The sequence below is a fragment of the Aristolochia californica genome, unplaced genomic scaffold (genome assembly GCF_029961685.1).
Source record: "Aristolochia californica isolate CCGP_79_NKW_82.1479 unplaced genomic scaffold, dmAriCali1.0.hap1 SCAF_11, whole genome shotgun sequence".
Classification (NCBI taxonomy): domain Eukaryota; kingdom Viridiplantae; phylum Streptophyta; class Magnoliopsida; order Piperales; family Aristolochiaceae; genus Aristolochia; species Aristolochia californica.
The window spans coordinates 8449369-8468781 of record NW_027181782.1 but is presented as its reverse complement, the minus strand read 5'-3'; the positions used below and the strand labels follow the sequence as shown (position 1 = coordinate 8468781).

The window sequence follows — 19413 nt, the reverse complement described above, 5'->3', positions numbered from 1 at the left end:
TTTGGAGGGGCACAGAGACGCCAAACAAAGTAGATATCATGCTCACTTTACGTTGAGTCCCAACCATTAATGTGTCCGTATGCAGATGAAACTGAGAATTTACCGCTTTTGTCAGGCCACCGAATGAGCTTGTCTGCATTAGAAGGCCTCATTCTGACATGATTCAAAGAATCCAATAAACAGCTTGCTTGCATAGCCTCCGCATCAGAAAGACCCCTTCGGGGGTGAAGGCTCAAACCACCTTCCTCAAAAGCATCGACTACTGATAGCCTTTGTGTGGAAAGAAGGAAGAGATTTTTGAAGGAGTTCCTCAAAGGTTCCTGCCCTGTCCACCAATCGTCCCATAATTTAAGAGACCTTCCGCTGCCAACAAAAAATCTACAAGCTGAGGAGAAATCCTGAAGAAGCAAATAAAGAGATCTCCATATTGAGGATAACCTTCTCTAATTTCCCCCGGACATCCACCATGAAGAGTTCCAACCCAGCTTGGTATGAACCATATCTTTCCAAAGGTTTGAAGAATCTGTGTTGAACTTCCATATCCACTTAAGGAGCACAACTTTGTTCATTTCTTTTGATTTCCGAATCCCTAGTCCAGCCAATCTCTTAGGCAGACATACTTCTTCCCATCTAACCAGGTGGTATTTAAAGGAGTCACTTGATCCTCTCCAGAGGAATCTTCTTTTCATTTTATCCATGGCTTTGCATAGCGAAGAGGGGCAAGGCATAAAGGATAAAACATAGTTTGGGATGCCAACAATACATGAGTTAAGGAGGATCGGCCTGCCTGCCTTGCTGAGGAGTCGCCCATTCCAAGTTGCTAACCGTGACTCAATTTTTTCAACCACCGGGTTCCATAAACTTTGTGAAATACGCCCATGGAAGAGAGGGAAGCCAAGATACTTTGCTGGAAGAGTAGTTGTAGAGCAACCAAATAAATTTGACATCTCTACAAGATTCTCATGGTCCACATTAAATTCTATGAGAGAGGTTTTCCCCCAATTAACTTTCTACCCAGATGCTATTTAAAAAAGCCCCAATACTGCTTTTATCCTTCTTGCACTGTCCATATCACCGATTCCAAAAATAATAGTATCATCCGCGTACTGCAGAATCAGAATATTAAAAGCCTGGTGGGGGCTTGTTGGGGGTAGCCATCCAAGATCGACTGCTGAATAGGTACCCAAGCTCCGAGGGAGCCCACTCATTTCATAACTTGAACCTTGGTCCCAAAATGCATCCTTGCAGGTTGCTCCAACTATCACGAATGGAGGTGCCTTTTGAAAGGGCAGAAAGGCTTCTTTGTCAAAAGCTAGGTGGAAATTTGACCCGTCACTTTTTTCACTATTCTTGCCTCAGTTTCAAATTTATCATCGAATCGCTTCTATTACGTTCGTTCCAAAGCCCCCACGGCAAAAAACTGGCACAGGCTGAGAGCATCATTTTACCGAGTCCAGGAAGGGGATAGCCAATGATCGACTTGCTAAAACAGATCAGATCCGCAGATATACAGAATTGCAACCCCAACTTGCATAAGATAGAGGTCCACACATTCCAAGAGAACTGGCACAATAGCAGAGTATGGCTGGTGGATTCGGCTTCAATGTTGCAAAAAGGACATAGCGGGTCTATAGAAGGGTGACCCCTTCTTCGAAGCACATCTGCCGTAGGGATCTTACTTTAGCAAGCGCTCCACATGAAGAATTTAATCTTTGGAGGGGCACAGAGACGCCAAACAAAGTAGATATCATGCTCACTTTGCGTTGAGTCCCAACCATTAATGTGTCCGTATGCAGATGAAACTGAGAATTTACCGCTTTTGTCAGGCCACCGAATGAGCTTGTCTGCATTAGAAGGCCTCATTCTGACACGATTCAAGGAATCCAATAAACAACTTGCTTCCATAGCCTCCACATCAGAAAGACCCCTTCGGGGGTGAAGGCTCAAACCACCCTCCTCAAAAGCATCGGCTACTGATATCTGCCTTTGTGTGGAAAGAAGGAAGAGATTGCTGTTCCTCAAAGGTTCCTGCCCTGTCCACCAATCGTCCCATTATTTAAGAGACCTTCCGCTGCCAACAAAAAATCTACAAGCTGAGGAGAAATCCTGAAGAAGCAAATAAAGAGATCTCCATATTGAGGATAACCCTCTCTGATTTCACCCGGACATCCACCATGAAGAGTTCCAACCCAGCTTGGTACGAACCATATCCTTCCAAAGGTTTGAAGAATCTGTGTTGAACTTCCATATCCACTTAAGGAGCAAAACTTTGTTCATTTCTTTTGATTTTCGAATCCCTAGTCCAGCCAATCTCTTAGGCAGACATACTTCTTCCCATCTAACCAGGTGGTATTTAAAGGAGTCACTTGATCCTCTCCAGAGGAATCTTCTTTTCATTTTATCCATGGCTTTGCATACCAAAGAGGGGCAAGGCATAAAGGATACAACATAGTTTGGGATGCCAACAATACATGAGTTAAGGAGGATCAGCCTGCCTGCCTTGCTGAGGAGTCGCCCATTCCAAGTAGCTAACCGAGACTCAATTTTTTCAACCACCGGGTTCCATAAACTTTGTGAAATACGCCCATGGAAGAGAGGGAGGCCAAGATACTTTGCTGGAAGAGTAGTTGTAGATCAACCAAATAAATTTGCTATCTCTACAAGATTCTCATGGTCCACATTAAATCCTATGAGAGAGGTTTTCCCCCAATTAACTTTCTGCCCAGATGCTATTTAAAAAAGCCCCAATAATGCTTTTATCCTTCTTGCACTGTCCATATTACCGATTCCAAAAATAATAGTATCATCCGTGTACTGCAGAATCGGAATATTAAAAGCCTGGTGAGGGCTTGTTGGGGGTAGCCATCCAAGATCGACTGCTGAATAGGTACCCAAGCTCTGGGGGAGCCCACTCATTTCATAACTTGAACCTTGGTCCCAAAATGTATCGTTGCAGGTTGCTCCAACTATCACGAATGGAGGTGCCTTTGAAAGGGCAGAAAGGCTTCTTTGTCAAAAGCTAGGTGGAAATTTGACCCGTCACTTTTTTCACTATTCTTGCCTCAATTTCAAATTTAGCAGCGAATCGCCTTCTATTACGTTCGTTCCAAAGCCCACACGGCAAAAAACTGGCACAGGCTGAGAGCATCATTTTACCGAGTCTAGGAAGGGGATAACCAATGATCGACTTGCTAAAACAGATCAGATCCGCAGATATACAGAATTACAACCCCAACTCGCATAAGATAGAGGTCCACACATTCCAAGAGAACTGACACAATAGCAGAGTATGGCTGGTGGATTCGGCTTCAATGTTGCAAAAAGGACATAACGGGTCTATAGAAGGGTGACCCCTTCTTCGAAGCACATTTGCCGTAGGGATCTTACTGTAGCAAGCTCTCCACATGAAGAATTTATTCTTTGGAGGGGCACAAAGACGCCAAACAAAGTAGATATCATGCTCACTTTGCATTGAGTCCCAACCATTAATGTGTCTATATGCAGATGAAACTGAGAATTTACTGCTTTTGTCAGGCCACCAAATGAGCTTGTCTGCATTAGAAGGCCTGATTCTGACATGATTCAAAGAATCCAATAAACAGCTTGCTTCCATAGCCTCCACATCAGAAAGACCCCTTCGGGGGTGAAGGCTCAAACCACCCTCCTCAAAACCATCGGCTACTGATATCTGCCTTTGTGTGGAAAGAAGGAAGAGATTTTTGAAGGAGTTCCTCAAAGGTTCTTGCCCTGTCCACCAATCGTCCCAGAATTTAAGAGACCTTCTGTTGCCAACAAAAAATCTACAAGCTAAGGAGAAATCCTGAAGAAGCAAATAAAGATATCTCCTTATTGAGGATAACCCTCTCTGATTTCCCTCGGACATCCACCATGAAGAGTTCCAACCCAGCTTGGTACGAACCATATCCTTCCAAAGGTTTGAAGAATCTGTGTTGAACTTCCATATCTACTTAAGGAGCAAAACTTTGTTCATTTCTTTTGATTTCCGAATCCCTAGTCCACGCAATCTCTTAGGCAGACATACTTCTTCCCATCTAACCAGGTGGTATTTAAAGGAGTCACTTGATCCTCTCCAGAGGAATCTTCTTTTCATTTTATCCATGGCTTTGCATACCGAAGAGGGTCAAGGCATAAAGGATAAAGCATAGTTTGGGATGCCAACAATACATGAGTTAAGGAGGATCAGCCTGCCTGCCTTGCTGAGGAGTCGCCCCTTCTAAGTTGCTAACCGAGACTGAATTTTTTGAACCATCGGGTTCCATAAACTTTGTGAAATACGCCCATGGAAGAGAGGGAGGCCAAGATACTTTGCTGGAAGAGTAGTTGTAGATCAACCAAATAAATTTGCCATCTCTACAAGATTCTCATGGTCCACATTAAATCCTATGAGAGAGGTTTTCCCCCAATTAACTTTCTGCCCAGATGCTATTTAAAAAGCCCCAATACTGCTTTTATCCTTCTTACACTGTCCATATCACCGATTCCAAAAATAATAGTATCATTCGTGTACTGCAGAATCGGAATATTAAAAGCCTGGTGGGGGCTTGTTGGGGATAGCTATCCAAGATCGATTGCTGAATAGAACATAGTAGACAGGAATTTTGCTACTATGTTAAATAGGTGTGGGGAAAGAGGGTCCCCTTGTTTAATACCCCTGGTTCCTTTAAAGTATCCATAGACCGAACCGTTGAGGATGGGGGAGTAGGAAGCTGAACCCACACAGCTTTTGATCCAAAATCGCCATTGTTCTCCAAATCCCATTTTTTTCATTGTCTCGTCAAGCAGGATCCAATTAACTCTGTCAAAAGCTTTTTCAAGATCAAGCTTAAGGGCAATTCTCGGGTCCTGGTTACGTCTAAAGTGGTCCATAAGCTCATGCGCAACCTTTGTGGAGTCTAAAATTTCTCTCCCCTTAAGGAAAACTTCCAATTGACTCTATCAAATGCCTTTTCAAAATCTAGCTTGAGAACAAATATGGGAAGCTTCAAGATCTTGAAATGATGAAGAAGCTCTTGACAAGCCCATAGCTGAATCTAGGTTGTTCCTCCCTTTGATGAAGGCACTCTCCCCCTGATGGATAACAATCGTAAGGCGCAATTATTTTATAAGTGCTGGTGGTGAGGTTGATAGGCTGAAATTTTGAAGGAAGCTCTGCCCCGTCTTTTTTGGAAATAAGGGCGATGAACGAAGCCCCTATACTCTTGAAAGCAATGCCACGGTGGTAGAACGAGTGAACCATATGGGCTATATGTTCACCGATGAGGGGTCAGCAGTGACGGTAGAATTCACCATTGAATTCGTTCGGGTCTGGAGCACGATCCAGCTAATTTCTCAATTTCTCGGCTAGAGAAAGGGAGCTCAATGAGATTGGTGGCTGTAATAGGAATAACCATAAGATTAACCCACTGAAAGAAGGGTCGAACTGACTGACCTTCAGTGTAGAGATCTGCAAACAATATCATGAAATTGTTAGAAATAAGGGCTATGTTCGAGGTAATCTCACCATTGATATAGAGCGAAGTGATATGATTGGTTCTTCTCTTGGTAGTGGCTACGACATGAAAAAATTTAGTGTTGGCATCTCCCTCTGAAGCCACTTGAACCGGGCCCTCTGTTTCCAATGTACAAGATCGCAATGAACAAAGGCTTGCAGTTGCCCCTGGAGAGCATAACGCTGAGCCGATTCAGCAGAGGTTAGACTTCTAGACTCCTCATCAGTGTCAATGATAACCACCTCAACAAGGGTGGACTTTCTTCGCTGAACAGGAAGATTGACGCTCAAGGGCTCAGGAGTGCAAAAGGGACTTGAGAAGCTTGAGTTTCACCGGGAGGGACCACCCGCTCGGGCTGACAGCAACAATCCTCCTCCAAAAGGACTGGACCTAAGAATCAAACAAGGGGTCATTAATCCAAGCATTGTTGAATCTAAATGGCGGGTGGTCCTAGCTGCCGAAGTGAGTGTCCATCATGATCGGCAGTGATCCGAAACTGCCCGGCTAAACACTTTGCCAGTAACATAGTTATAGATCTGCAACCAATCCTTCTTGGCGAGAAATCTGTCAAGCTTTGATAGCACTGGGGGCTGCCTACTGTTTGATCAAGTGAAGGTCTTCCCAGACAGAGCAATTTCATCGAGCTCCTAACATTCAATGAAGTCAGCAAAGAGCCTCATGGAGGTAGTGATCCTCCTAGACGGCGGAGACTTCTCTTGGCAGAATCAAGTCACATTGAAGTCTCCAACGAGTAACAAAGGGACAGGCCATCTCTGGCAGATCGACAGAAGATCATCCTAGAAGAGGTGTCTCTTGCTATGTCTGGTAGGCCCATAGACCCCCACGAGACACCAAATGTTCTCTGAGCACTTATCTCGCAACTTAACGCCATGCGAATAGCTTCCCCGAAAGCTATCAATCACCTCAATGATGCCCGTGTCCCATATAAGAAGAATGCCTCCCACCGAGCCAACAACATCCACAGTGATCCAACTGGGCTCTCTCAGAGGCCAATATCACGAACAAAGCCGAGTGGGAGGGAAGCCACCTTAGTCTCTTGAAGCATGACACTACTTGATTTAGTAGAGGTGAGAAGGCTTCGAATAGACACACGGTGCTGTGGTGAGCCAATTCCACGAACATTCCACGAGAGCACAATCATTGATCATTTTGTTTTTTCTTCGACTTTTCCATGGAGTGACTGTCCTCAGGAAGAGGCCCCGTGAAGACAGTTCCAAATCACTGCTAACTCCACGATCTATGCCTAGGTTTTCGGGTCGTACTTGTGCTGCTCGAATTGAAGTGTCTCTACGAAACACTGGGATCGTTCACCTGGCTCTAGGAAAACGAAAAGGCCGGTCTCTAGATCTCGAGGGAAATGAGCTTGAGCACTGGGTTCCCCTTTAAGCAGTTGCCGCAGTTGGCCTCTATTCCTCCGTTGGTATGTAGCTATGGGGGGTTGGGCGGGATTTTGACGATGGCCTTGGGGGGACTTGCTTGCTAGTCTTAGACTCAGTGTCCGAATGTTAGATTAAGGGGACGGGGTGGGGAGAGAGTTCATGATTTCTGGGGTGAAATCATTGGGAGGAGGCTGGTTTTAAAGGAAAGGAGGGCGTATCCAATGGACACACGACGGCCTCCAAATGTGGGAATAGTAGGCGCAAGGCTTTGGAGTAAAGACAGGGTGAGTGTCGGTAGGCTGTAACTGGGGATTGACAAGAAGTTGGTCAGAAGGGTTAATTTCTGGGGGAGGTTGTATGTGGTGAGGGGTCTTTTCTTGGGGCGGGAGATGGGAGTGGTAAACGTGGCGGGCAAGAGGACAAGCGAGATTGGAGGGGTGGGGTGGCAGCACGGCTTGTGCCAGGGCTGCAAGGGGAGGACCACACTTCCATGGGAGGAGTGAAGCTAGTACGCAGTGCTCTCAAAGCGCTGCCAGTCTGTGGGGTAGTATCTCCAGATGGCTCCTCGATAGTGGGGTACTCCACATGTCGGAAGTCAGACATAACTCCAATGTCAATTCGGACCCAAAATCGAGCTTTATCGATCAAGACATATCTGAAGTGCACTCCATCGCAGTGTCAGAGCGGGTTGATGAGAACTGGGGCCTCATCAAGTCGATGGCAATGCTTTGTGAGTGATTCCGAAGCAATGATGGACCCAAACTACTCCACATGTCGGAAGTCAGACATTACTCCAATGTCAATTCGAACCCTGAATCGAGCTCTATCGATCAAGACACGTCTAAAGTGCACTCCATCGCAGTGTCGGAGCGGGTTGATGAGAACTCGGGCCTCATCAAGTCGATGGAAATGCTTTGTGAGTGGTTCCGAAGAAATGATGGACCCAAATTCCTCCCTGATGCTAGTGAAGACCAAAGGCTGCCATAGCTGCATTGGCAAGCTTGTTATGGTCACCTATTGCCCAAATTGACTGGATGACGTCGAAGGAAGCCATTTCGTGATCCCTAGGATGTCTGAAGGGGGGTGGGTTTTGAGGGCGAGGGCCGCTGTTATCATCCGGAAGGAGGGGGGAATGCTAGATTACTTCTGCCAGTGGTTGCCTGAATTCTCGCCGGAATCGAAGAGCTTCTACTAGCTCTTTCCAGTCGAAGCCGGAGTTGATGCTCTTCGGGATGAAGAGTTGAGCAAGGATCGAGCTCCCACGACGCTGGGTGATTCTATAGTCTTGGCAACTTCAGAGAAAGTAAAAATCGAGCTCCCAAATCAGAGCTTGCAAGATTTCCTCGATCCGTCTTTCATACAACGCTGGAACTGTTGGACGAAGGCAGATATTGCTGTTGTGGAGACACAGACGAAAGAGAGCTTCGTCCCACTCACCGAACTAATCCGGATGATAGTTCCCAAGCTTTGGTTGACCCTCTCCACTGTAACTCGATTTTTCCTATAGGAAAATTGAAAAAGTTGCTGTTTCCGTTGTCGCAAGGAGAGTGCAGTCCATTCCGCATCCCTGGGCTCCGTTGATGTCTTCTGTTGCTCGCCAGAGGCATTTCTATGGTCTCCTAGTCTTTGGCCAGAGTTTTGGCCGTTGCTGGAAGGGACGACGACTCTTCTGCTACTTGGAGAGGCTCGAAGCACAAGCTTGGAGCGCCGGTGGCTGTCGTCAGAGATGATGACGGCGTGCTGGTGCTGCGACGGCCGGCAGGTGGGGGGCCGGGGCTGGTGGCAAGCGGGGCCACCCTCTCGCTCAGTCACGCTCGTGGTCTCGCGCATGGGTGCGGTCTTAGACATTTCAAATTTGTTATTTATGGTCTTAAACTGAGTCCACGGGCCTGGTTTGAAAAGTTTATTGATGTGTTAATACAGTTTGCTATAGGAGCCATTGTGGTCATTCTATGTTCCTACTTAAAGGAAGACTTATGTGGTGGTTTTAGTTGTCTATGTAGATGACATTATGTTATATGGTGATGATCTTGATGGTATTATAGAAGTTAAACAATATCTTGCCACACATTTTCAGACAAAGGATTTGGGCTCTCTCAAGTACTTCATTGGCATTGAAGTCGCTTGTAGCAAGCGAGATATTGTTTTGTCTCAGAGAAAATATATATATTGGATATGTTACAGGAGTATGATTTATTAGGTGCTAAACCCATAGACACCCCATGGAAGTTAATCATAATCTACATGACACCCAGGGTCTTACACTTAAGGATAAAACCCAATACTGACGGTTAGTAGGTAAACTGATCTATGCTACAGTTACCATGCCGGATATCTCATTTGTTGTGTGAGTTGTGAGCCGGTTCATGGAAAATCCTCAAAAAGTTCATTAAGAAGCTGCTTAGAGGATTTTGAAGCACTTGAAGAGTGCACCTTGAAAGGGTCTTTTGTATACTCAGAATGAGAAAGTTGATGTACTTGGGTATTTTGGTGCCGATTATGCTGGGTGTAAGATGGATAGACGTTCTATGTCAAGCTATTGTTGTTTTGTTGGAGACAACTTGGTAAGTCGGAAAAGTAAGAAACAAACAGTTGTGGCTAGGTCCAGTGCAAAGGCCGAGTATCGAGCAATGGTTCATACAGTTAGTGAGCTTATGTGGATTAAGTTTGTGCTTCTTGAGTTTGGTTTTAAGTTACCTGACCCTATGATTATGAATTGTAATAACCAGACAACCATTTTTATTGCCAGCAACCCTGTATTCTATGAGAGAATGAGACATATAGAGGTTGACTACCATTTCATTAGAGATGTAGTTATGTAGGGGAAGGTGGTAACTCTTTTTGTAAAGTCTTCAGACTGGTTGGGAAATATATTTACAAGCCTTTGGGAAGACGTGAACATGTATCCTTTAGTGACAAACTGTGATTGTTTGATATAGACTCTCCAGCATGAGGGGGAGAGTTAAAATACAAGTTCAGGGGTATTTTGGTCATTTTCCATATTTTTCACATTACATTTTTCTCTTATAGTATGGCAATATAGAATGTCTTATTTTATCTTTAGTTAAATTTTGATTCAATTTAGACATGTATTTTAGGAGATATATAATTTTGAGTATTGAGGAACATTTTTGTCCTTTTGTAAGTTTTCACTTAAACCCTGATTATAAAGATGCTGGACGAGCCTTTCTGGCTCGGATCCTAAGACAGCAAAGCTGCTCCTCTTCCAAAACTTTTTTTCCTTTTCTATTTTCTCCCCAAATCACATATTTTTCATCAACAATACGATTTTTCAACATTGGCACTTAGAGGTCTTACGTTGGCTGCAAGAACTGTGTCTAATCGTACTCATTGAAACCGTTAGTAACTCTTTCAAACTATTGTTTTGTTATCATCAAAACTTTATCATCAAAACTAGAGGAGCAACATCATGAAACCTTGGACTAACACCCTAATTGCTTCGGCATGGGCATTTATGTTTTAAAGGTACTGTTTGAACCATATCGGTCTAAAGGACATCGTAACTATAGTGGTCAGGGCTTGGATTCTTTAGTATATGATAGGGTCATTCATAGTGAGCTTGCCTTGGCATTATGTACTGCTTTGCAAAATTTTGTTTCTGGATTGCAATGTCACATGTTTTAAGTTGTTACTAGTTTTAACTTTTCAGAGTAATTTACGACTACAAAAAAGAAAATTTCAAGTGGGTATGTTGCCATATGAAAGTTTTGGTTTCTTCATTTACCTATCCCAACATTTCGGTCTCTGTCACAAATTGTTCTTTTATAAAGTGTAAAAGTTGATCGTGTTCTCATTTAGTCTCTCTTCCATTTCTTTCTATCATGGAGGATGTTGCATTGAAACTGATGGTTTCTACATTTTAATAAATGATATTTAAAATAGCACATCTGGAGGAATTGGAACAGCTTTTGAAGGGAATAGCTATGATGAAGGAGCTCACACTCCGTACAAAGGATTATCTAGTTTCATTCGGGGAGTGCATGTCCACAAGGATTTTTGCTGCATATCTGAATAAGATTGGTGCTAAAGCACGCCAGGTAAGTTTCATTGACCACACCGTTAATGTTTCAAACTTAAGGTATACTAGTAGGAGCTAGATGTTTATCATGGAAAAAGAGAAGTTGTGGTTATATTTGTTAAGTTTGATTTGTCCAAGTTATCTCTCTATGGTAACCATAGGGTAGAATTAGAAACTTGAAAAGCCTGCCTGTTGTAAAAACCACTTATGTAGCTTGTGGAAGTCTTCTGCTGTCTCATCTAAGTCAGATAGTTCAGGTTGTTGCATGAAGTCATGTTAGAAGCTTTGCTAAATCAAATATTATCCTTGGACAAATCTAGTGTCCTGATGCAAATTTTATGTCAACAAACTTTCTCTTATTACATAGTGCATATTTGATAATTATACCTCTGCTGTTGCTTAGCTCATTGAAACACTATTTAGTTGTGGATTGGGCCTTTGGCTCAATTATCAAGGGGCAGTTTCTAGTGTGAGGTCTTGGGGTGCAAGTCTCACCGGGAGAAAGGGGTGTTGTCTGCGTGTCTGTCCTCCTCAACATTCAAAAAGGAAAAGAATAAAGGAAGAAGATGGACGGAGAGCGAGTGAGAGTCGGTGATCCTTTGGATCACTGCAAAAATTGCTGGTCAGGAACACGACTGTGCTCTTGATCACCTGAGTGAACATGGATGAAGTACGGAACGGTGGGTGGAGACTGGCCGGAGACAAGGTGGCTCTCGGCGATTTGCTGCTGATAGCTGTAGGGACACCACTGAGCTTGGATGTGATTCTGAAGATGGAGATTTGGAGGGATCTGAGCACCCAAACTCTTGAGGTTTGGAATCAGCGACACTCATTTGGACGAATGAAGAATGCAAATCAGTGAAACAAACGGAACGACAATCCAAGGACCATTGATGAGGATGTTGGAGAAGGCGATGAAGACTGGGTTACTATTCATCGAAAAACCACAAGGTGTTCTTTTCGCACCATCCTTGAGATGGCCACCTCGGAGGACTTTCGGTTTGATTACAGGAGCACCATACTCACCATCTCGAAATGTAACTTCTGTTCCAACCCCTGTCTTCAGGTATATGTGTGAAATGGAGATAAGAGATATTTCATCTCCATCCCCCTAACTGCCTGTGATTCTTTTATCCAGCAATTTGAAGCCATCACTACGGACTGCCTCTCTGGCTCTATTCAAACAAAATAATTTTGGGTCCGATCGATACAATTCACCTTTCTTGTCTTCGAGAGGAGAAGCAAACATGGAATGCCGTATTGTACAGAAGTGTGGTCACACTGCAATGGCCTCGGCATATACATCCTGAAACTCGCTGGATCAAACTTTGGCTGGGATTGCTTCACTCACTGTCTATGGCAACTTCGAAACCCTTCACCTCCACAACCCACTAAGAAGATTTAAAATTAATCTTCAAATTCAGCACAAATGAAAAGGTGAGATTTACATTTATTTATACATGATTTACAACGGATTTTACAACCATGATATGGTCTTCGGCCTCTATTTCCAGTAAAGGGAATGGGTCTTCAGTGCCCCCCCCCCCCCCCCCCCCGCAAGCTGAGTGTCGGATTGGAACTGACGTGAAGCTTGAAGCGAAAAAATAAAAAAGAGGGTGTGAAATACTTTTGGTGAAAATCTCGGCTACCTACAGGTGAGATGGCACATGCTGCGTGTGAAGCATGTCAACAACAACTAGTTCTCGAAGAAAATGATAATCTAATTCAACATGCTTGGCTTGCTTGTGAGAAATTGGATTGGAGCTCAGGAAGATTGCACTTTTGTTGTCACATAAGAGAAGAGGTTACTGAGGAATAGGAACATGTAGATCTCAAAGGAGATGCGTAAGCCAAATAAGTTCAGTTGCAGTGTTCGCAAGAGCACGATATTCAGATTCACAGCTGGAACGTGATACCGTAGGCTGTTTTTTAGCACTCTATGAAATCAAATTGTCTCCAAGATAAATGGAGTAACCAGAGGTAGAGCGACGAGCGTCAGGACAACCTACCAGTTAGCATCAGAGAAAGCAACTAGAGCACTAGGAGTAGTAGATGGGCGAAAGCTAAGGCCAAAGTGAGTGGTGCTTTTGACATAGCGAAGTATACACTTAATAACAAGAAAATAATCTTCAGTGGGAGCATGCAAGAATTGGCTAGTTGATTGCATGGGCAATATCAGGGCATGTGATGGTCAAGTATTGAAGTTTGCCAATGAGAGACTTGTAAAGAGTGAGATCCGAAAATAGAGAACCATCCACTGACAGATGTTGGGAAATGACCATAGGTGTATGGACATGCTTGCTATCAAGTAACTGAGCTCAAGTCAGGATATCCCGTGCATTTTTCAGTGAGAGTGCCTTTGAGGAACACATTCTTGATGTCAAGTTGGTGAAGATGCCATTTGTTGGTCACAACAAGAGGGAGTACACCTCGGACAATGGTAGCCTTTACAACAGAACTAAAGGTGTCAGTGTAGTCAAGACTAGGTACCTAAGTGCAGCCTTTGGTAACGAGGCATGCTTTGAGATGTTCAATGGATCAATTAGGGAGATATTTGGTCTGAAACACCCATTTGGAGCCCACAATGTTGGTGTTGGCAAGTCGAGGGACTAAAATCCAGGTTCGATTATTTTGCAGAGCTTGAACTTCTTCATCCATGACAGCAAGCCAAGTAGAATTCTTAGTGGCAGATTTGAATCCTATAGTCACAGAAGAGACAAGGAGAGCGGAGAGGAGTCCAGAGGATCCCACGATACCGAGGTTGGTTGGATGGCGAGTTTTGAAAATACCAACTTTAGCTCGTGTAATCATAGGATGAGAACCCAATGACAGTGTAGAAACATGAGCATGAGGAGTGATTCATGTCTTAGTAGGTTTTGGACTGAAAGCCTAGGGAAGCGAGGAGGAACTTGCAAAAGAATCAGTGGCCTGCATGAACTCATTGACCGGATCGGTACAAATAGCACATGGGGTAAATCTAGATACAGTAATGGGCGGAGAATGATGAGTAGAGGAGGGAGGGGGGGTTCTTTATGGAGAAGATTAAGTTCCAGAAAGTTAGAAAATTGGAGAGGAAGGGGGTTGAGCCTGAGATGTTTTGATGAAAGAAAAAATTTGTTCATCAAATTGAACATGGCGAGTGATGTAGATCCGAGAGGTGATGGGATCAAGGCAACGAAGTGTAACCCAAAAAATGTGGGGAATACTGCGAGGTGAAAATTTATTAGACATATAATTGTGTGAGCAAGGATAAACTCGACAACCAAAGCAAAGAAAATTTTCATAGTTTGGAAAGGAACCATATAAAAGTTCAAACAATGATTTACCTCCAAGAAGTGATGTGGGCAAACGGCTGATGATGTAAGCTGAAGGCTTCAACCCAGAAACGAGGAGAGAGATGGGAGTGAAAAAGAAGTGCCAGACTAGTATGAGTCACATGACGATGTTTGCGTTCAACACGTGCATTTTGGGCAGGGGTATATGGACAATAAAGTTGATGGTAAATACCAAAGGTATGAAGATAAGTTTGGAAGCAAGTTCTTGTAAATTCGCCCCAACCATCACTTTGAAATTTTTTATATGGGCAGAATATTTATTTTCCACAAATTTTCGAAGTTTTGTAAAAACATCATAAAAATCGGATTTGAATTTCAAACGATAAAGCCAGGTGAAACGTGAAAAATCATCAATGAAGATAACATAATAAGCAAATCCTAAATAGGTTTTGACTGGTGTAGGGCTCCATATGTCACAATGAATAAAATTTAACATATGAGACGACGACCTATGTTCATGACGTGGATATGGCATATGATTATTTTTTGCAAGTTGACAAGTACTACATAATGATGGAGAGGGCAATGAAGTTGTAAGATAAAGATGTCCTTGTTTATGTAAAGAAGAAATAATAGAACGATTTACATGTCCAAGGCGAGCATGCTATAAATCATAAGAAATATGTAAAGATTTATTCTTAAGGACAGAAATAAGGGCAGGGTTGCCATGCTCGAGCACATATAAGCCTCCATCTTTCTTACTGGTTGCCACCACCATTCTTGTGAGACGATTTTGAACAGTGGAAAAATTATTTGTAAATGTAACGGATAAAGGAAAATCAGATGTTAATTACTGATGGAGAGAAGATTTTTGGTGAGATGAGGGACAACAAAAATATCTAACAATTGAATATTTGGGGTAGGAGAGATAATACAAGTGTGTGAGATAGGTGAGGAGGCACCATTCCCCACAATTACAAAGTCTTTACCCGTGTATTGAGTGGATTGATCCAGGATGGATAGGTTATTGGACTTATGAGCGGAAGCTCCACTGTCCAAGAACCACTCAGAGGGTGCAAATCCATTGAGAGAGCATGATCTAGTGAAAGCCTCAACAAGATGAGCATGTGGCTAATGGACTCACTATGGGCATAATTTTGGTTGTATCGATCAACATAGTGACCGTCAAGACGGCATATCTGGCACTGAGGAGGGCGGCGCCCTTGAACAAAATGAGTGCGGCCTCAGTTGACATAATGGCTGTCCGAACCATTTGATCCATTGCTCTCCATGCCAAATATTCTGCAGTAGGGGTGGTAGAATTCATGGTGGCAAACTGAGGTGGTGGTGCTAGGGTTCTATCCACATAACAGAGGATGTTTTGACTTTCAAGAAGAGGAAGAAGTTGGCTTTTCCAGAGGAGGTAGGTTGTGGAGGAGAGTTTAATGGTAATCATGTGGATTATGGTACGAAAGGGAAGAATTTGAGAAAAGGATTCAATGGACATTGAGGTTTGACCTGAGATACCGACTACTCCGTGTTTCGAACCTTCGAGATCAATGTTGTGGACTTGACGGAGAGACAAGGGAGTTGGTCAGAGACTTTGAAAAGAGGCAATTTTTTATTTTTTATTTTATTTTTATATCTTTGTGAACTGAGTTGGGCACAAGATTGAACCACGGACCGACCCGGGTTCACGTATGTGGGTTGGCGAAGCCTCGGCCCAAATGAACTTAGCTCTTGGACTGAAAAAAAATTGTGGGACACCGATTTGAAAAAAATGAAAAAAAAATGAAATCGTTGCTCATATAGCAATATGGTTCTTCCAAAAGGAAAATGTGCAAGGCAATCTGATCAGAGGAGAGCGGTGAGGTCGGTGGAAGAGAAGGAAGCCATGAGAATGATGATGAGTTGGCGGAGAAAGGGGTACGCCAGGTGGCCGTCGCGTCGGGATGGATTGGCGAACCGATGCTGGCAGCGAGAGCGATGACTATGCCGGTGCAAGGACCAAGGGCCGATGCGGGAGACAGGCATTAGCCTGCAGAGAAAGGGGTTGGGCATTAGCGGCGCAGTTCCCATCAGTGCTTGAGGGGTTGGTGGTGTCAAGCTGTGCCGGCCTGTGCCTGAAGGAGAAAGACTTGTCAAGGCAGAAGGGATCGACGCGGCTGCTTTGATACCATGAGAAGATTTAAAATTAATCTTCGAAATCCCCACAAATTAAATGTTGAGATTTACATTTATGTATACACGATTTACAACGGATTTTATAGTGGTTCGCGATCTGGTCTTCGACATTTGTTTCCGGTAATGGGAACGTGGTATCCTTCACACCCATGACTAATGCCATTGCCACTCACATTTCCACCTCTCTTATCCGCCCGCACACTGGCTTCTTCACATCAAACTTTTCAAACCTCCCCAACTCATCCCTCTTCCTCACCTTTGACCACATCGCTACCACCTGCCCAATTGCATTTTGCCGCACCCACTGATGAGTGGCCCGGAAATGTTCAACCTAGCTACCATGCCATTGCCCTGCTCCCCCATCTACTCCACCATCTGCTCCACCTGGTTCTGAGAAACTTGCCTGTGCTGTTATTGCTATTGCTAGCAATTTGCTGGAGAATGGTACTGATCTTGCTAGCTGGTACCAGCCTTTCTGCTCGCTTTTGCGACTGGTCAGTGGGTTATTCAACTCAAATCCCTCAGTGATCTAGTGCTTGCTACCGGACTATCAACAAGTTGAGAATCATTGGGAGCCACTCTCGTCTCACTACCCATTGGGACAATGGTTGACCATCCGGGACATCCGTCGGAACTCTGTGATGACACAGTTTTTCTGCTCATTGCCAGCAATTTTGGCAAACCGGTTCGATTCGATTAATGCACTGAATTGAGACATCACTTTGACATTGCCAAACTTTTCTTCATCCCAAACAACCCTTTGTTTGGTCATTCTTTCTTGATGATCACCGAAGGGGATGCTATTTTCTGGACTATAATCGAGTTCGGCGTCTTTGAGGAGCCTGCTTGGATTGATGATGGTCCCCGGGCAGCTGGACAATGCAACTTGGCCTGTTTGCCCCATAATAACTCACGTGGTCTCTTTCAAGTCGACTCGAAGTCCAGGCCTCAACCCGCCACTAATTGCCTCAACCAGTATTTCTGACATGCTTCCATTGCCTCCCACCTTACTTTTCAAATTTAAAACCTCTCTCTGATCAACCTTCTGCCTGCACCTACCATCTTGACAACTCCGTTTTCTGCAGTTGCAAACCTGTCTCCTTGCATCAGGCAACCAACTGTCTCACCCCCTCTGCCCACCCATGCAATATGCCAAAGCCCTTTACACGTGAAAGGTGCGTCTGACAGCCTCTCCTTCACCTTTACTCATCCAACAAGACCCATCAAACACACAAAATGATTACGACCCCATTGACCCACTTCCCGTCCACTCGTCCCACACAGGCCCACCATGTCAACCTGTCATAAGTCGACCACACCTACCTTCATCTCTTACCACCTGGGCAATAATGATCTCGAGCCGATTCCCCTCCCCTATCCAAGCAATGCGCCACCTATTTAGCCACCGAGCACCTAATTGCCACCACTGACAATGTGATTCTAGGAATGGATTTTCTTCCTTCCTCCCCCACTCGGCAAGCCTCTTGTTGCAGCAACCAGTCGGAGTCTGATTCGGAGTCATTGAATTCTGTTACCAGTCGCTGCAGTGCACTTTCGATGCCCAACTTTCAACTGAATCGACTTGGTGACCCCTTGCCTCCTTTGATAGCAACTTAAAAGAGGAGATGACGTCCTCCAATCCGAAATCTCAATCCTGGAGAAGGTAGTGCATCACAGACCATTGCTGTTGACCCTGGAAACTACCTCCCACCACCAATGATTGAGCTCATTGTCTAATTTTGGCCCTGCAGTCTGAGAGACATAAATATTTCGATGCTACTTGGAAACAAATGATGGAATTGGCCAAAAAAATGGGAGGGGTATACCATGAATCACCGCCGGGAGATGCAGATAACTCAGGAGTCCCCAACAATCAAGGAAAATGATCATTGTATCTTGAAATGTACGTGGAATTGCCTCCCCCAGAAAGACAGCTACAATTCATTGTCTCCTCTCTTCTTGTAATCCTACGATTATAATCCATCAAGAAACTAAAATTCAGTGTATGACCAATTCCCTTATGCATGACCTTTGGAGTTGTGGTCATATTGATTGGAAAACTGTTGATGCCTTTGGTCATTCGGTTGGAATTTTATTGATGTGGAATGCTAATGTGATCAATGGTTTGGATTGCAATGCTGGTTCTTATTCTATCAGCCTTAAAGTTCAAGATACTATGTCTGGTTCCACGTGGAGGTTGGCTGGGTTTACGGGCTTACCTGTTATTGGAGAGAAGTTTGTTTTGGGAGGAATTGTTCAATCTCATTCAGGGATGACAACTTCCTTGGCTTCTCTAATGCCATCAGATTTTGCAATGAAAAATATCCCCATGCCAATCTTATCACCTCTTCTATGCACAAATTTGCGGATTTCATTGGAAGTTGCAAGCTTAGCCCATCCAATTAATTACCAAGTTTTGAAAGTGGGGTCTGACCCCCTTTCTGTTTGAAAATTCATGGCTGAATGATAAAGCCTTTTGTTAAGGAATAGTCCCAATGGATTAATGAGTACAAAGATCTTGAGTTTATTAGTTGGGAAAGAGGTTTCCTAAGTTGACTAGTAATTTTGGGATAAGCCTTGGACCCAATTTCACATGGTATCAGAGCAGGTACTTATATGAGGGCCGATACCTAAAATTATCCACTTGTAGAGCTACAAAAAAAGGGCCTACACGTGAGGGGTGTTAAGGGATAGTCCCAAATGGATTAGTGAGTACAAAGATTTTGAGTTTATTAGTTGGGTAAGAGGTTTCCTAAGTTGGCTAGTCATTTTGGGATGGGCCTTGGACCTAAATTTACATGGTATCAGAGCAGGTACTCATTTGTAGGCCTATACATAAATTATCCACTTGTAGAGCCACAAAAGATGGCCTACACCTAAACTATCCACTTGTAGAGCCACAAAAAAAGAGGGCCTATACCTAAACTATCCACTTGTAGAGCCACAAAAGAGGGCCTACACGTGAGGGGGAGTATTAAGGAATAGTCCCACACGGATTAATGAAT

At 43.9% G+C, this 19413-nt stretch overlaps 1 protein-coding gene across 2 annotated transcripts in view; it reads left to right on the top strand.

The window, feature by feature from the left end:
* Window positions 1–19413, top strand: part of LOC137944424 (aspartokinase 2, chloroplastic-like) — a 44753-nt gene that overhangs the window by 8545 nt on the left and 16795 nt on the right. For both annotated transcript variants that reach the window (XM_068790106.1, XM_068790107.1), the window contains exon 5: window positions 10814–10968. In XM_068790106.1, the coding sequence (XP_068646207.1) occupies window positions 10814–10968 (155 nt within the window). The remainder of the gene's footprint in view (window positions 1–10813; window positions 10969–19413) is intronic.